Source organism: Paramisgurnus dabryanus, chromosome 4 (genome assembly GCF_030506205.2).
Source record: "Paramisgurnus dabryanus chromosome 4, PD_genome_1.1, whole genome shotgun sequence".
Taxonomy (NCBI): domain Eukaryota; kingdom Metazoa; phylum Chordata; class Actinopteri; order Cypriniformes; family Cobitidae; genus Paramisgurnus; species Paramisgurnus dabryanus.
The window spans coordinates 44056978-44073181 of NC_133340.1; the positions used below are offsets into that span (position 1 = coordinate 44056978).

The following is a 16204-nucleotide window of genomic DNA, read 5'->3' on the forward strand; positions in this document are numbered from 1 at the left end:
CTAAATAGTCATTAAAAAACTACAATTATCTTTATTTGTATGTTTTCTGAGAAGCGTTCCATCCTAAATGCTTACAGTTTTTCTCAATTGCTAAAACACTAAAACCCATTGGCTGAACAAAGTTCTCAGTTGCCTGAACTCATTTATCTAATTGTGCAGTCTGTTGTCAATACCTTAAACCATTTCACATCATAAAACACAACTTGCAGATCTCACTTAGATGTTTTAGCAAAACTCCAAACACAAACTCATTCTCAAAACACATTCTGCACTCAAATGCACATCATGCATACTGCTAAACACAAGCGGCAACAAACAATTACAAATGTCATCACACATGTCATTGATTAAACACAACCACTCAAAATTGATTTAACCTGTCTCAAATGATGTGACACAACCAATATAAGCCAGTTCACTGTTGTATACAGTAGTACAGTACATTTTAGGCTGTATACTGTACAATGAACAAATTGTATGGCCCTGAACATTGTGCTTTCCTTTTGTTACTGTACTGACTGCTTTACAGTTTTACAGTATCACAGAAACAAATGACAAGTTTGTGAGATGCAGGGTACAGTACTGTAAATATAGGTGTAAAAATCCTTAGATCATCTCTCAAAAGTAAATATTTTCATCAGTGAACATGTCAATCCCATCAAAATGGCAAGTCCGTGTGCCATTGTTCATGAACAAGACAGTCAAAATGTTGCCGTGTTGTCAATATACCAAGCGTACACAATTATATGTGTCAGTATTTTTGATGTAAACTCTGGATGAATTTATATTTTCTCCTTTTTTTCTGTAAACAAATTACACAAATTGTGATTTTGAAAAAAAATACAGTACAAATAAAAAATAAATTACAAAAAAATTTAGGATTCACTTGACAAGAATGTATCGATTCAGTTCACATTTACAAAAAACCCATAGAAAACATGCTTCATGCTTATAGGAAGAGATTGACACATATGGTCAACAATTTTGCATGACATGCCTTGCACAATGAACTAATTCCTAAATGTTTTGAGGTGTAAGACCATTCAACAGAAACCAGTATAATGTATTTTTATGAAAATTAAATTGAAATTGCAAACATCAGACATTTTTACATAATCATCTGCTCTATTGTATCAAAGCCTTTGCAATTTGTCCAAAGCAATGAGAGTTACACTGTAAAAATGTACTCACTGAGAACTATATGTTTGAACAATGTGTTTTCTATTTTTTGGTGTAGTGTTTACTTACTGTTTGATAGTGTATATAATTTTGATCACTTTGTTTATGGATTGAGAGCAGTGTTTGGTTTTGAAGACAGGTAAAACTGTTTTGAGAACAGTGGTTGGTTTCGAACACAGGTAAAACTGTTTTGGGGCGAAAGTTTCATTTTGCAAGAGGAGTCAGAGGTTTTGCAAATAGTGCTTGAAGATGAGGTTTTGTGTTTAATGTTTTCAGAAAATGGAGCAAGGTTTCAAAAATTGTGTTTTAGCAATTGAGAAAAACTGTAATCTTAACACAAAGATGCGTGCATCCACATGGATGTCTGACATTTTCAACACATGCAGGGACTTTGATGTTAAAAGAGTTGTTAAGAGAGATGAAGTTCGGCACCTGATTGTAGGGCTGCTCGATTATTGGCAAAAATCAATCACAGTTATTTAACATGATTACTCTGTAAACATGCATTTATTGAACCTTTTTCTTAAAGAAATACTCCACTTTCATAAAAAATCCCTATAATTTACTCACCCACATGTCATCCAAGATGTTTGTCGTCTTTGTTTAGTTGATAAAAAGTTAAGTTTAAGGAAAACATTCCAGGATTTTTCTCAATTTAATAGACTTTATTTGACCTTCGTACATATGTGAAACATACACTTGTGGACCATTTTATACAATTAACTGACACAAAGACTTTAATTAGCATTATTCCACATACAACAATGTCAGAATGGTTCCTATTTCTCCACACTTGTAAACACTCGAGCGATAGTTTTGCATACGTCATGCGTGACCTTTCGACATGATTACATAAAGCCTCATTCAACCACCAGTGACTTTCTCGCTGTTTGACCCCAGTCTCTTTCAATGAGGCGTTTCTAAATCTGGATGACGTAACCTACACTGCTTTGCTCCCATTGGTAGTTGCTTCCAAAATCTCTCATCATTTGCATAAAGTTAAACTTTTCTTAATTATCTCTCGTCACTGGACAATCCCATACGATCGCCAATTATCACTTTTGCTAGTGTGGACGGAAGTCGGCTAGCTTCCATTGAAATGAATGAGATTGCGTCGCTCTGCTACTGCTGGTCGCTGGCTGTCTGAATGGGGTGTAATACTGGTGACACGGCTAGTGCAAGACGAGAAGTTGTGGTTTAATAGTACATATTTTGTTTATTTTTCTTGGCGAAAATGACAATCACTTGATATATAAGACCCTTATGCCTCACTAATTCTAGTGATTGAGACATTCATGCGAAAATTCGCATCATGGGAGGGGCTTCTGCAACTTCGCTCCCTTCCTGTCATCACGCCACTACTAGAGCAAGCTCCTGATTGGTTACCGCGGTGCATTTTTCCGCCAAAGTTCAAAATTTTCAACTTGCGTGTTTCCCGCGGCAGTGCTCAATTCGTGCCATTCGCGCGAACTAGATGCGCAAATAAGGCGGAATCGCGTCTACCGCGCTAAACGCCCCATTCGCACCGCGAGACCTCCAGACGCGTGTCAACGCGTCTTTACATTGACTTAACATTGAAATCACTCGCACTTGACGCCTCTACCGTGGCTGGTCTGAACGTAGCATAACAAACACATAAGTCCAGAAGCATTCAATTTATTACTTTAATCACACAATAATTGTATAAACTCAAATATCTTGTTTTTGTAGTTGTTTGAATCAACAATTTAAATTGAAAATCAAAATGATTAATTGCACAACCCTACCTGATTGATGTAAAAAGAGTTATTAAGAGCGACAAGATTAAAAAAACAATCTTCCTCGCGCTGACTGACAGATCGGAAGCATGCGTAAGTGTGCTACCCCAATATACACGCACACAAAAATTATAGTTTTAAAAATATCTGTTTTGACAAGAATTCATGCAAATCTTTTATGTCTTAAGTGGATGTTTAATTAACTGTTGGGGAAAAATATCTGATGTGTAAGAGTATAGTAGACCTTAAAGCTGTCTGTCTCAATGTCAATCAAACAATAGAAGAAAGAAAAAATGTCAACACATATTTTTCCTATACATAATACAAAAATATATTAGTTTTCCCAGTAAAGGTATGAATGCCATGATTTTTTTTCAAAAATTTACTTTGCTGACTCTATCAATTTCAAACAGGTGTAGATATTTCACTTTTTTGTCAGATTTCAACAAATCATACGTTGTTTTGAAGTTTTTTTTGTATTCAAAAATGTCAAAATATAAATAACTTATTTTTGACAATTTGCTAATTCCGCCTCACTTTCCCAGCACGGGTCACATTTGTACATAAAATGCGAAACCCTCCCTGATTGTCCAGATGGGTTTTGCATAAAAAGAATTTAAATGTCCCCAGTGCATTTTGTTCTCACTTGGACACGCAAATGTTTCTTGTCATTACCTTTCCATGTATTAACATGGGATGGGATGTAAACAGGCCTCTTCTCATGGCACCTTTTAACTGTGATTCAAGTACAATTGAATGTGTAGATGAGGCAGGTGTTTTTTGTCCAAGATCAGTGAGGGTAGCACAGCGAGCGTACGAACACAGCAGCCTGAAGACTTATGGAAGTGAAGGGGAGACAGAGAGAGAATTTGAGTCCAGTCCAGAGTATGTGCTCTCACTCACACAGCTTCTGGAGCAGAAGGAAGAAACCATTCACATGCAGCACAGGGACGCACCAGGCCCCAAACAGAGAGAGGCCGACTATACAGCAGAGCAGGTCGAGCTGTCAGTGAGTGTTTTGAGAGGAAGGTTCATTTAGCAGAGTAATGTCAAGCCTTAATCTCAGGCTATGACCATTTTGCCTAAAAGGAAGTGATTTTATTTATGTATGTTGTAGCTGTTGATGTTCAGAAATGGTTTATTTAAAATTCTAAATCTGTCATGTACTTTCCCTCATATTTCTGTATGCTGTTACTTGTTCCATGTAGTAAGTATCAGCTGTAAAAAAAGTAGTCCATTTAGAGCAATCTGTAACCATGTGATAGCTTAAGGAGCAGGATATAGAATAGGTAAATGTTATGTTGGTGTTCTTTTTTCCCTTTTTGGAGGTTAAAGAAATAATTCACCCAAAATTGAAATCCGCTTATCATTTATTTACCCTCATGCCATCTGATCCTGGTCCTGGTTTTAGCGAAGCCTTGTCTGTGAAACCAGGCCATAGTTATATTAAAGAACCTAGCTGTTCCTAGTTTTGTCACACGTCATCTGGGACAATGTATTGACAAAATGCGCTCTATTCATGAATATCAGCTGACGTCACCCACGTCTCAAACTTGTCTTCTGCCATTTTGAGTACCTGAAGTGGTCGCAAAAGAACTAGAAGTTATGCATTCAATATGTTGTGAGCATCAAAATCGATATTTTTACAACACTAAGAATGCTCAACACAACATGATACTTTGCTCGAAGTATCACCTGTGTCTCTACACTTGAACTTGAGCATTGAGAACATTATTTGTGTACACAGAGTTTACTAAAAAGGTTTCAAACAACTGACTTTGGTTGTTTTGGAGTTCGCTCGCTGCTATCTTGCCAGTCAAGATGTATCGATCTCAGAATGCGATGTAAGGAGGAAGAGCGTAAAGATGGATAGATCCTAAAGCATAGTTCCATATAAATGCACGGATAATTTGTTGTTTATTCGCTGGTGAAAAACAATATTGACCTTCTAGTTGAAAAAGGAGCCTCATATGAGATTCATTCATTCGCATTCGGAGATCGATTCTTAATGTCTGGCAAAGATGGAGAGCGGACACCATAACAGCCAAAGTCAGTTGTTCAAAACCTTTCTTTTTAGTAAACTCTGTGTACACAAACAATGTACTCAATGCTCGCGTTCATGTGTAGAGATCCAGGTGATACTTCAAGCAAAGTTTCATGTTGTGTCATGCCGCCTTAGTGTTGTAAAAATAGTAGTAGTTCGGTAGCAGCGGACAGCGGCTGGAAGAACGCATCAGGGATTGAGAAGGCATCACACTCTAACCAAGATATATTTTTTTGAAGTAGTGTTTCTTTTCATGACAGTCGAGGTGCAAAATGTTGTCTTTCGTAGCCATTTCCCGTATACGTAAGAATCATAGACAGTAAAAGATAAGAAATCCGTAAATCGTAGCAAGCTAGCCAATGCTTATCAGTAGCCTACTGGTACTCTGTAGGTACTCAAGATGGCGGCAGTAAGCTGATAAAAAGGGTGGATGATGTAAAAGGTCACGTGACTGATAATCATCTGTAGAACAATTTGTCAGTTTAGAGCTACTTTAGAAACAAGACGACGACTTCCATGTAAGGAAACCTGTGGTGTATGTAGATAAAAAACAGCTCATTCTAAGGGAATAAAATTAATACAGTTGATTATGTAAGGTCTTTATACACCACTGATAATATAGTTATGTATATTATATCTGTCAAGAGATCCTTCTAAAAGTTACACAATGCACCTTTAATGATGCCATTTTAAATGCTTTTTATAACATTTTGAGACTTATAAGGTGACACATTAAAAAAAAAAAAAACTTTAAATCGTTTCGTTTTAAAACATTGAAGAAAAGAATCCGTTTACATTTGGCGTGAGGGTTAGTAAATAGAACATTTTAATTTTGGGTGAACTAATACTTAACAGCTTTGGTCAATATAAACTATGTATTTCTACATTTAAACAGATAGATATGCGAAGGAGAAAATCTGCAAATTTGATGGGATAGAATCAGTAGATGACTTGTTGTTGCTATGCTGCTGCCATAATACAGATGAATTTATGATTGTCTTTGTTTCAGGTAAAGCGTAGATTTGTGAAGACGAGGATGGTCAGGCAGTAAAGGATCAAAAGACCCAACCGAAGACGCATCCACTTCACGTCCACATCATATGTTCTTCACAAATCTGAACTGTCATTACCCCTTACCTCATAAATGAGGATTGAATTCTTTAGATTCAAAACATGTATGTAGAAACACAAAACTGTTTCTCTTCATTCGTTATAATTTGTTTGTTGTTTTTTGTTAAAATTGTTTCTTGTTGCTCTTTGCCTCTCTGTCTGGAGCTATTTTTAAAAACGAACATTTTAAAGAAAAAAGTTTATTCCAAGCTAAGGTTGCTTATTAAATGCCTGGAAAGATTTTCTACTGTTTTCTTCCCCGTCTCCTCTTTTCGTTCTCTTATAAACCCAAAGGTAGTGCAAGTACATTTTTAAAGTTGCAATACAGAAACTGCAAGTGAAAACAGTCCACTATGACTTGCAAAGATGCCGTTTATCCGGTTGGGTGTGCAAGCATGAATTCCTCGTTGTCTCCAGTTTTACTGGAAAGCAAGAGGCATTTTCAATTTTTAAGTTAAATTTAACTTCTAGACAGTGCATAAATATACAGGTTAGGCCATTATTACATCCTTCCTCTCCTTCCGGACTGAAAAATGTTTTTTGGGTTGTAGATGATTATTTAAAAACAGAGAAAAATCAATAGTAGCCTTTGCATTTGAAAGCAAAAATTCACCCCAATACGCTATATTTAAAGAAATAAGAAACACATTCAAAGATTACACTGTATAATTTTTTACCTTTTTTAATTCAAAAGAATATGACAGTTTCACAATAAATAACCATGCTTGTACGGCTCGAGTAGGTTTTGTTTCTGTCTCGTTTTGTAAAGGAGCTTAAAGTGACTAAACCCAGAGCCCATGACCTGCATTTCTCCTTTTGACAGAAAGTTTTGTCCTTTAATTCACTTCTTCGTGCAATATTGAACAGGGTGATCACTACAGGAAGACAGTCTTTTGTTTTTTTGTATCATTTTTGTTTTCATACAAAATATAAATCCAGCCATCGATGGTGCATTCTAGAGATGAACAGTACTTTATCCTGAAAAAAAAACTTGGCTGTATGTACATGAGAAGGTTTATGAATGCAACTAGCTGTAAAAGTGGGAAAACTTTGAAAAACGTGGGAGTGTGGGAATGCTATCAAATCATGGCAGGCCAAGCAGTAACAAGGGAAAAACATTTAACACTTAACCCCTTAAGGAACTGAACAAGGTGAAAGCACGATCGCCCTTTGATTTCAAGCATCTTTGTAGACTAGAAATATTTTATATAAGCTTTCAATAATGGCTACCCTGCCGCTTGGGAATGGAATTTGAAAATGTAACTGCTTAGAAAATCACCTCACACTTTAAATTCTTCACTATACTCTTCAACTATACCTCATGTGCCTTGTACATATTTATGCCATAATGAAAAGACATCTTACCATCAAAGTTGTGATTGTGGCACAAAGAAAAAAAGCCAATCTCAATACTCTACTTCCTCATCTCTATGTGTACAAAATTTGTCACGAGTATTATCATACTTAACCTTTTCATAAAAGAAATTCTTCACAAAAAAAAAAAGCAACATAAGTCAATGATCAAGACACTGCAATTCCTGCAGCTGCCCTAGAAAAAAAAAAACAGTTTCTGTGACAACTAATCCCACAATATCCCCCTTCCAAAACAAAGAGGAAAAATTGAGAGGGGGAATCTTTCTGTCATTTCCAAATTTAACACTTCAATGAATTATTCTGAAACCTTGTCTGTACTCACAACATAACACCATGTCATCTGGCCATACTGTCTGCTATACAGGGCTGATTAGTGCAAAAAACATTAAAAGAATCAAATGAGCAAATAAAATCACACATTTGTTTCATAGTATGATAGCGTGGAAAAGAAGGGATACTGGGAATCTCAATTTTCAATTTGTTTAAATGCAAAATATCCCATTCAAAAAAGCATATCGCAAAAAAACCTCGAAAAAAATAACATTCCTGCTGTTTTTCCTTTTAGATGTGCGCACCTTAAATACACTAATTTACATGAACCAACATTGCTTCACAGATGCAAGTGGATGTTCTTTCATTTCTTTTAGTGTGATATGACAATGATACAGGTTTTGCCTTTGCTTGGGATTCTTTAAACAGCCTAATTCTGAAGACGTAAATGATTGTAGCAAGGCAAAAAAATAAAAGAAAACGTGGGGAGAAAAGACAAAAGACATGAACATTTGCTATAAGAGACAGAGGAGGCCAAGTTCTAATTGTCTCTAATCTGCTGCCTCGGCAACCTTTCAAAACTCTCACTCTGAACACAAACCTAGACAGGTGATGTATGTATGGGTGAGTTGACTGTGATGGGGAAATATGGTCTGATGAAGAGAACTGGTTGATCAGTTGCTTAGTAGCAGCTCTGTTGCCGTCTCCACATCCCACGATTTTGAAGACAAAGCTACTATTACTGCATTCTGTAAAGAATGGAAAAGACAATTTTAAGCAAATCTGTCACATAACTAAATAGAGGGTTGTGTTAGCAACGCAAAAGTGCATAGGTTTGATTTCCGATGAACACCGGTTGATACAGATGTAAGTCACTTTGGATTAAATGTCTGTCAAATGTGTGAATGTAAATGAAAAGTTTGTTTGGGCTAAAGGTCACTACAACCAAAATATAGCTGCAAGAAGCATCACCAGGGTCAACCCAAACAGGGACACAAAAGGAAATTAAACCGAGTTTGGATGAGCAGTATAAAGAACATAGAAAAAAACTAGAAAGAAATACTACAAAAGTTATAAGCAAAAAGCTGTGTTTTCATTCAGTGAAATCTCTTTCTCCTTTCTTCGAGGAGCATGGACTACTAGAACACTGAAGAAGATGTTAATGGTGCATGCAATTGCAAAACTCAGGTCACGGAATGTTACAAGTGTTAATGAGTCAAAAAAGCCCAACCCCATCTCGCTACGATTTTCTGATGCAGAGATATAGGTCTTGCAAAACTGTTGCTAGGGAGTGAATTGGCATGATTATACTCCAAGCCATAAAAGAAATTAGCCATGATGACTCATGATTTTAGATGTACGTTTACAGTAGGTTTAAGCAAAATAACCATTTTCCTATCTCAAGACCACTAAGTTGTGTTATGATGAAATCGTGCATGCAAACCTCAGGTCATGACGATGATTACTTCAAGCTAGTTTTTATGACTATACACTTTAATTTAGCGAAGAAACAGTTGTCTGACCATAGGGCTTGCTTGATGTCCAAAAAATTTTTTAAGTAAAAGGCCAACTAGTGGTGTAGGCATACCATCTATTTTTGTGTGGCATCAGACTCTGCCCATAAATCAGCGTCTCAAATCTGGTGATAAAATCTCATTTCGTTTTGGAGTTATAACCATTTATGTGTAAAAACATACACAAAATGAATATAACTTTTTTTTGGGTTTTTTGTTTGTTTTTATTTTCAGGCTTTTCTGATGGAAACTTTTAAATGAAGTCTATAGTGTTAGGTTTTTTTTGTTCAAAAGCTAGTGTCTTGTTTTTTCTACAATGGTTTAGAGTCAATCCGAATAACGCTTGTGGAGATATTTGCGCGTGTTTTATAGGCACAATTTTGCTGCGCTGGACTAAGCGTAAGGCAAAACCTGGCATGTTTGGTATCGATAGACTCTGCAACAATTCAGGACTCCAAGAAAATTTGTCTTATGAAAAGACGTCAAGAGTAGCCAAAGTTATAGGCATGTGAAACATTTGTCTGACCACTAGGTGGCACTGTGACGAAACTGCATGCACCCTCAGTTCCTGACTACCATCACAAGTACCAAGTGTCGTTTCAAAAGGCATAAGTTTTGCGAAGATACAGCCTCAAATTCGTTTTTTGCGCGCTACGTAAAATTGGTTGACGCGGTCTGGAGATGCTACTTACTGAATTTCGTGCAAATCAGACAAATGCTCTATGACGAGTTTGAAAAAGTAGGATTTACGAATAAATCAAAATGGCGGGAAAAATTTCATGCGGAAAATAACGTCGTGGTGCAATCGAATCACAAAGAATTGAATTTAATTTTCGAGTTTTTTGAGTATTTAGGACTTGCAGGTCAGAGGTTATAGACAAAAACATAAGGGAAATTTTGGACTATTGGTGGCGCTAGCAAGTTTTAGATTGACTTTCGCTTCATATCCATTCAGAAATACCACGTTAATTTTCTTAGCAGAGTGCAAGGAAGACGAATGTGAAACAATCGTAGAGGATCAAATTCAAACTTGGGTCTCTTGTGAGTACTTGAACCTGAATACAACCCTAATATGTGGCAGCCACATGCATCACGGCACCACCCCCATGTGTGGTTCCCTTTTTACTTTCTGACTTTCATCATTTGCAATGTTTCTAGTTGCATCTTTAGTGATTTTGCAACTGTTTACTATGTCTTGTAGTGGATTTTTATAGAAGTGGAAGTTTTTGCCAAAAAAAAGCTTGCATGGACAGTCAAACTTGCAAAATACCAATGAAATGACTATGACAAGTCATTTCAATTACTGACTAATAACCCTTTATTACTGAACCTAAACATAAGAGCCTGATAAAACAATGCTCATTATAGGAACATATTAGATGCACTTATAGGGTTTGCATCTGAACTCTAAATATTTACATAAATCAACGTACAAATGTTACATAAGTTACACATGTAAAATACTCTTCAATTGTGGATTCAAAACTGGTACATACAACATTTTCTCTGTCAACATATGCTTCTATGGTGTTTACCATCAATTCATTTCCATTGTTTAATACACAACTAACGCTTATTAATTTTTTAGCAATGCTAGCAGCTTTCTAGATGTGGTACTTACTTTGTCAAAGCCCATTGCACAAAGTTTGTCTATTTTGCGTGTGTACTCGGGACTGGACACAGGAGCACCAGCGTATACGTGAGACCAGAGTCGAGCGGTCTGTTTGAACATTTCTGGATTTTGCTTATACTGAAAAAAAAGAGTGACATATTTAAAGAGACTTCTAGGATTTGTTATTGCTGGTTATGGTTGCACACACTGTTTGTTACCTGGTTGGCTACCACAGCATCTTGTGGATCATCTGGCTCTGCGGCAGCTAACAGAGCCTGTAGTGAAAGGAGAACTGTACGCAGTGTCATAGCAGCAGCCCTTTACACAGGAGGTACAGACAGAAAAAGGAATAAGGGTATCAACTAGTTTAAAAAGGCGAAGAGGAAGTAGGGTAAAAACATTTCAAATTTGGTATGTCAAGAACATTACATGATGCAGTTATGACAAACTTTACAAGCAGATTAACTGCATTCACTCACCACTGGTCTTTTAAAATGTCCAAACATATCGCCCCGGTAACTGAACTTATATTGGGATGCCAGATCTTTGTGATAAACCGCACCTGAAATAAGATCGACAAGTTTTTATTTTAAGGTCCTCTTTTTTTACAAATTACTTATTGTAAAAGAATAAATGCGACCTGCCTGTGAAAACCCACCTAATATTATTTTTTCTACATAAAATCATCCTAACATTCTGTTATTTTATACTCTTGATATCTTTAATATTATTGACTGAGTAAGGCCATGTCAAAGATTTAAATTAAACTGATGCTCCTTATCTTACTATTACATTATGAGACTTCAGCCTAAATTTCAAAGACAGTATCAAAAATTGTGCACATTTTTCCAAAAATAATAAACATCCAACCCCTTGCTTCTGTTCTGGTATGAACCCTACTCATTATCTTATAACCAATGGATAAAAATCAAGACATCTGTCTTGTTGAATATCCTGTAATGATGGGAACTACGTCACATTACACAAGTAAAAAAAAGGATTGTGCAACAGGATGACTTCACATAAACATAACACACAAATATTACCTTGGGTGGATTAAAGGGATATGTCTCAGGGATCTTGATTTCAAGCTGATATCTGCCTCCTGTTGTGAAAAATGATCCCAGTTCAGTCTCACCACACAGACCTACACAAACCATGGTGACAATCTAGTAGATTAGGAGTCTTACCTTCATACGGTGTGTCTGGTGGTCCTGCTATTTCTCCTTTTAACTCTGTAAAGTTTTCATCCACCAGGTCTACTTTTATTTGATTTTTACTTGTCTGTTATAAACACACAAGAAAATATATAAGCTTCTCTTCATTTAATATAACAGTTATCATGCTATGATAGGAGTTCAAACACTGACAAGGCTGTCTATGTGACACTGTCCTCAATATTTTATATACAGCATAACATCACCTCTGGGGTGTTTTTTTTTTACCTCTATGGCCCAGAACAAAGACGTGGCTAATGCAGTTTTAAAGTCACGGGATGTGCCTCAAAACCTGGTTAGCTACCTACCTAGAAGGCGTTTGTAGGCCTCATACGTTCCTATGATTCTCAAATATCTTTATAGGTAGACAGCTTGCTAGGTGTTTTGACACAAAGCCATGGTACTGCACTCCTTAAAACTAGTCAAACACAGCCCAGCTAACTGACACTAACATATCACGAGCGGCACGACATTTAAAAATGTATATTTACAAAAAACACACTCCAAACTACTAACACACCCGATAGTATTGTGAAATAAGTGACAGTGAAGCTAGGAGGCTAGCTGTGCAATAGCATGCTAGCATATAGGCTAGAGCTTGGCGCAATCTATACAAACATCGCAGTACACAAAGCGTTTATAAAGTATTTGTTTTAATCGTTTTAGCTGTTATCTTAAAAAAATAACATTTGGCTGACGTGTGACTTCCGTATCTAAATGGCTTGATCTGACAGCTCATGCTAGCATTAGCTTAGCAGGCTACGCTAGCCCACTGACTTCAGGGCATAGTTGTTTATGCCCTGACTCAGTTTTTCGTAACGTGCACTGAAAAGACTAAAAGAACGTAACGTTTTGCAAACCTCTTCGCTTTTCAGCACTTCTTTGAATTCTCGCTTGATCCTCTGCACAGCGATATTTGCCATGGCTGATTGATTACTCTCTCTCTCACTCTCTCTCTCCTTACTCTCTTCCGCTATTTTGAGCCTCCAGTCCGCAAAGACTGATAGAGCTCGCTCTCTCTCTCTCTCTCTCTCTCTCTCTCTCTCTCTCTCTCTCTCTCTCTCTCTCTCTCTCTCTCTCTCTCTCTCTCTCTCTCTCTCTCTCTCTCTCTCTCTCTCTCTCTCTCTCTTTCTCACTCACTCTCTTTTTTGAATATAGTAAACACAATGGCAGCCTGGAAAACTCAGCAACATCGCGTTTGTCCTGTGTGTTGAATCGAGTGGAAACAATGTGCAGTAGCTCTTGACATATCCAGAAAGCATTTAGATCTTGTATGGTGTTGTTAGGTGTTGTCAGTGCGGCTGTCACATGATTTTGTTCTCCAAAGCACATCTGTCTCTCTTTCCGTGATTGTTCAAAAACACATCTTTTCATCTGTAACTTCTGGGGCTAGTTGTTCATGATCCAGTTTTGGAAATCCCGTGAATTGCTATCCAGAAACAGGTAAACCATCTCATTTTTGTCCTGGTTTTTAAAAGCAAAATCAGATTGGATCACAGTGATCCAGATACACGCCTTTTCAGATTATCAAATCTGGATTACTAGTGTCTTAAATGGGATCACATGTCAATGTTGACTAGCTATGTAAAAAACAGCAGGTAGTTTGGTCAGTATGGGGTCACTAGTGTAGCCTACTTGAAGAGACAGTAAAACAACACAACTTTGCCTTAGTTTTTTATTTCAATTCAACATCTGTCTGTTCTTTTGGAAACTTTGGAACATGCATTTCAAGTCATAAAGAGGCATTTTAAGTCAAAAATGGTAGCCCACTGTTATACTTTAAAGGGGACATATCATGAAAATCTGACTTTTTCATGTTTAAATACTATAATTGGCTCCCCAGTGCTTCTATCAACCTAGAAAATGTAATAAAGATCAACCCAGTAACTTAGTTTTGGTTAACCATTCTCTACAAGCATGTGAAAAAAATAGGTAATTGAAATTTGGCTCTCCTTGTAATGTCAGAAGTGGATAATACCACCTCTTAATCTGCACTATCCAATCACGGCACTGCCATTTAGTGCAGAGATCAGCTCATTTGCATTTTAAAGGACACACCCAAAAAATACACATTTCTGCTTACACCTACAAAGTGGCAATTTTAACATGCTATAATAAATTATCTATATGGTTTTACATCTTAAAAAGACTTGTGAAATGTCCCCTTTAAATACTTTATCATTATAAAGATTAAACTAATCAACAAAAAATGATACATTTATAAATATTACCTGATAGAAATGTGGTATTGTAGACTAACTGTAAACATTTTTTTTAGAAGTTTTATTACATTTTTGTTTCTGAAATTCATCCTTCTGCTAGGATTAGAATAATCCTACTTTTTGGGATCAAACAAATCCCAATCTTGCTAAAAGTTTTGAACAACACAAACATTGACCTCTTTTAATAGATAGATAGATAGATAGATAGATAGATAGATAGATAGATAGATAGATAGATAGATAGATAGATAGATAGATAGATAGATAGATAGATTGTATTACTTCAGGTAGGGACACATCTTTTCCCTAATTATGTTTTTGCTGTGTATAAAATGGATTATGATAAAGAAAAAAAGAAAAAAAGTGCTCACGAGCATTACTGGCAGTTTAAACACTGTTAATATGAGTCATGGATGTGCTCTGTTTATTTCTTCATCACAATTTCTTAATTCGATTGCTTCATGGCTCTACAGTGTATTGTCATGCCAGCTGAAAGATGGCTAAAGAGTATCAACTACTACACTGAGATTATGTTACTGTGTAAAATTCATGTTAGCTCCAAATCCTTAAATTCTTGCATAATACCTCCCCTTAATCTTCACTATCCAACCACAGCACTGCCATTTAGTGCAGAGATCAGCTCATTTGCATTTAAAAGGACACACCCAAAACAGCACATTTTTGTACACACCTACAAAGTGGCAATTTTAACATGTTATAATAAATTATCCATATGATATTTTGAGCTAAAACTGCGCATACGCATTTTGGGGACACCAAAGACTTATTTGATGTCTTAAAAAAGTCTTGTGAAACGTCCCCTTTAACTTAAGTGCTTTTAATACACACATTTTAATGCTAGTTAAAGGAAACAGTCAGCATTACATGCATGAAATCCAATCATGATTTGTCTGGCATTCCAATAGTGTGACTAAACCCATCCAGAATGCAGCAGGACATCTTGTCTTTAATCAACCAAAAATAGTCTCAATCACACACACCCCTCCTGATCACACGTCTGCCTGCATCAATTTTAAAAGTCAATCAAAGTCACTAATATGAATCTTCAAGACAGTAAAAGAAAATTTCCCCTCTTACCTCAACTCACTCTGACAAGTATACATCCGCTCTAGCTATTTACACTTAATGAGCAATGCCTAGTTGTTCCATTACAAGACACCAAATGACTCACAAAACATTTATAAAGGATATTTTATTCATAACATTTATTAAAACATTGTAAACATTGTAATGTAAAACACACTACCACTGGACTGTGGAGAAGTAGAAACATGTTTTGTGAAGTGACAAATCACACTTTAGATGAGCGAGCCTATGCCAAGAGAACGTTACCTGTCTGACTGCATTTTACCAACTGTGAAGTTTGGTGGAGGGAGGGATAGCTTCCAGTAAAGTTTAATCTTAATTCTTCAGCATTTGTAGCAACATTACGCTTCCAACTTTGTGGAAAAAGTTTGGGGAAGGTAGGGTGACCATACGTGCCATTCTTCCCGGACGCGTCCTGGCCAGTATTTCGGGTTCATCTTCCAGAAGTCGTATTTCTCGGCCGCATACGTCATAGAGGATTATTATTATTATTTCAGAAAAGCAACCGTTAAATTTTAAGGTAAGAATGAAACTACTATTGTATGTCTTATGTTTTTAACTGAATGGTGTATGCGGTCAACAAATACGAATTCCGGAAGATGCACCGAAATCCTGGCAATGACGTGTTCGGGAAGAAAGGCACGTATGGTCACCCTAGGGAACGCCCAGTTCTATTTCACCATGACTTGCCCCAGTGCACAAAGCAAGGTCCATAAAGATATGGTATCGACAAGTTTGATGTGAAAGAACTTGACTGTCCTACACAACCCTATTGAACACCTTTGGGATGAACTGAAA

General features: G+C 36.6%; 2 protein-coding genes across 4 annotated transcripts in view; one reads left to right on the forward strand and one right to left on the reverse strand.

Annotated features, from left to right (window-relative positions):
- pds5a (PDS5 cohesin associated factor A) overlaps nucleotides 1-6335 on the forward strand; it is a 42968-nt gene extending 36633 nt beyond the window's left edge. For 2 of the 3 annotated variants that reach the window (XM_065254724.1, XM_065254725.1), the window contains one exon: nucleotides 5990-6335. Coding sequence is in view for 2 of the 3 variants with exons in the window: in XM_065254725.1 (XP_065110797.1) it covers nucleotides 5990-5993 (4 nt within the window). In the remaining variant the exon portion in view is untranslated. Of the gene's footprint in view, nucleotides 1-3725; nucleotides 4262-5989 lie in introns of those variants that run through there. The other variant, XM_073814415.1, reaches the window with a different exon arrangement.
- Nucleotides 6336-6756: 421 nt separating this feature from the next.
- Nucleotides 6757-13097, reverse strand: ube2kb (ubiquitin-conjugating enzyme E2Kb (UBC1 homolog, yeast)). The gene is made up of 7 exons (XM_065254727.1): nucleotides 12938-13097; nucleotides 12051-12144; nucleotides 11907-11965; nucleotides 11340-11422; nucleotides 11079-11178; nucleotides 10870-10998; nucleotides 6757-8483 (listed from the first exon to the last, which is right to left on the reverse strand). The coding sequence occupies exons 1-7, from the start codon at nucleotides 12998-13000 to the stop codon at nucleotides 8409-8411; spliced, it is 603 nt and encodes a 200-aa protein (XP_065110799.1). The 5' UTR covers nucleotides 13001-13097; the 3' UTR covers nucleotides 6757-8408.
- Nucleotides 13098-16204: the final 3107 nt, after the last annotated feature.

Excerpts from the sequence above, each read along its gene's own strand:
- ube2kb (XM_065254727.1), bottom strand. The coding sequence starts at position 13,000 with ATGGCAAATATCGCTGTGCAGAGGATCAAGCGAGAATTCAAAGAAGTG. Across the intron at positions 12,145-12,937 it reads AAGTGCTGAAAAGCGAAGAG|ACAAGTAAAAATCAAATAAA; the intron begins GTTTGCAAAACG and ends TGTTTATAACAG. Across the intron at positions 11,966-12,050 it reads ACCAGACACACCGTATGAAG|GAGGCAGATATCAGCTTGAA; the intron begins GTAAGACTCCTA and ends TTTTCACAACAG.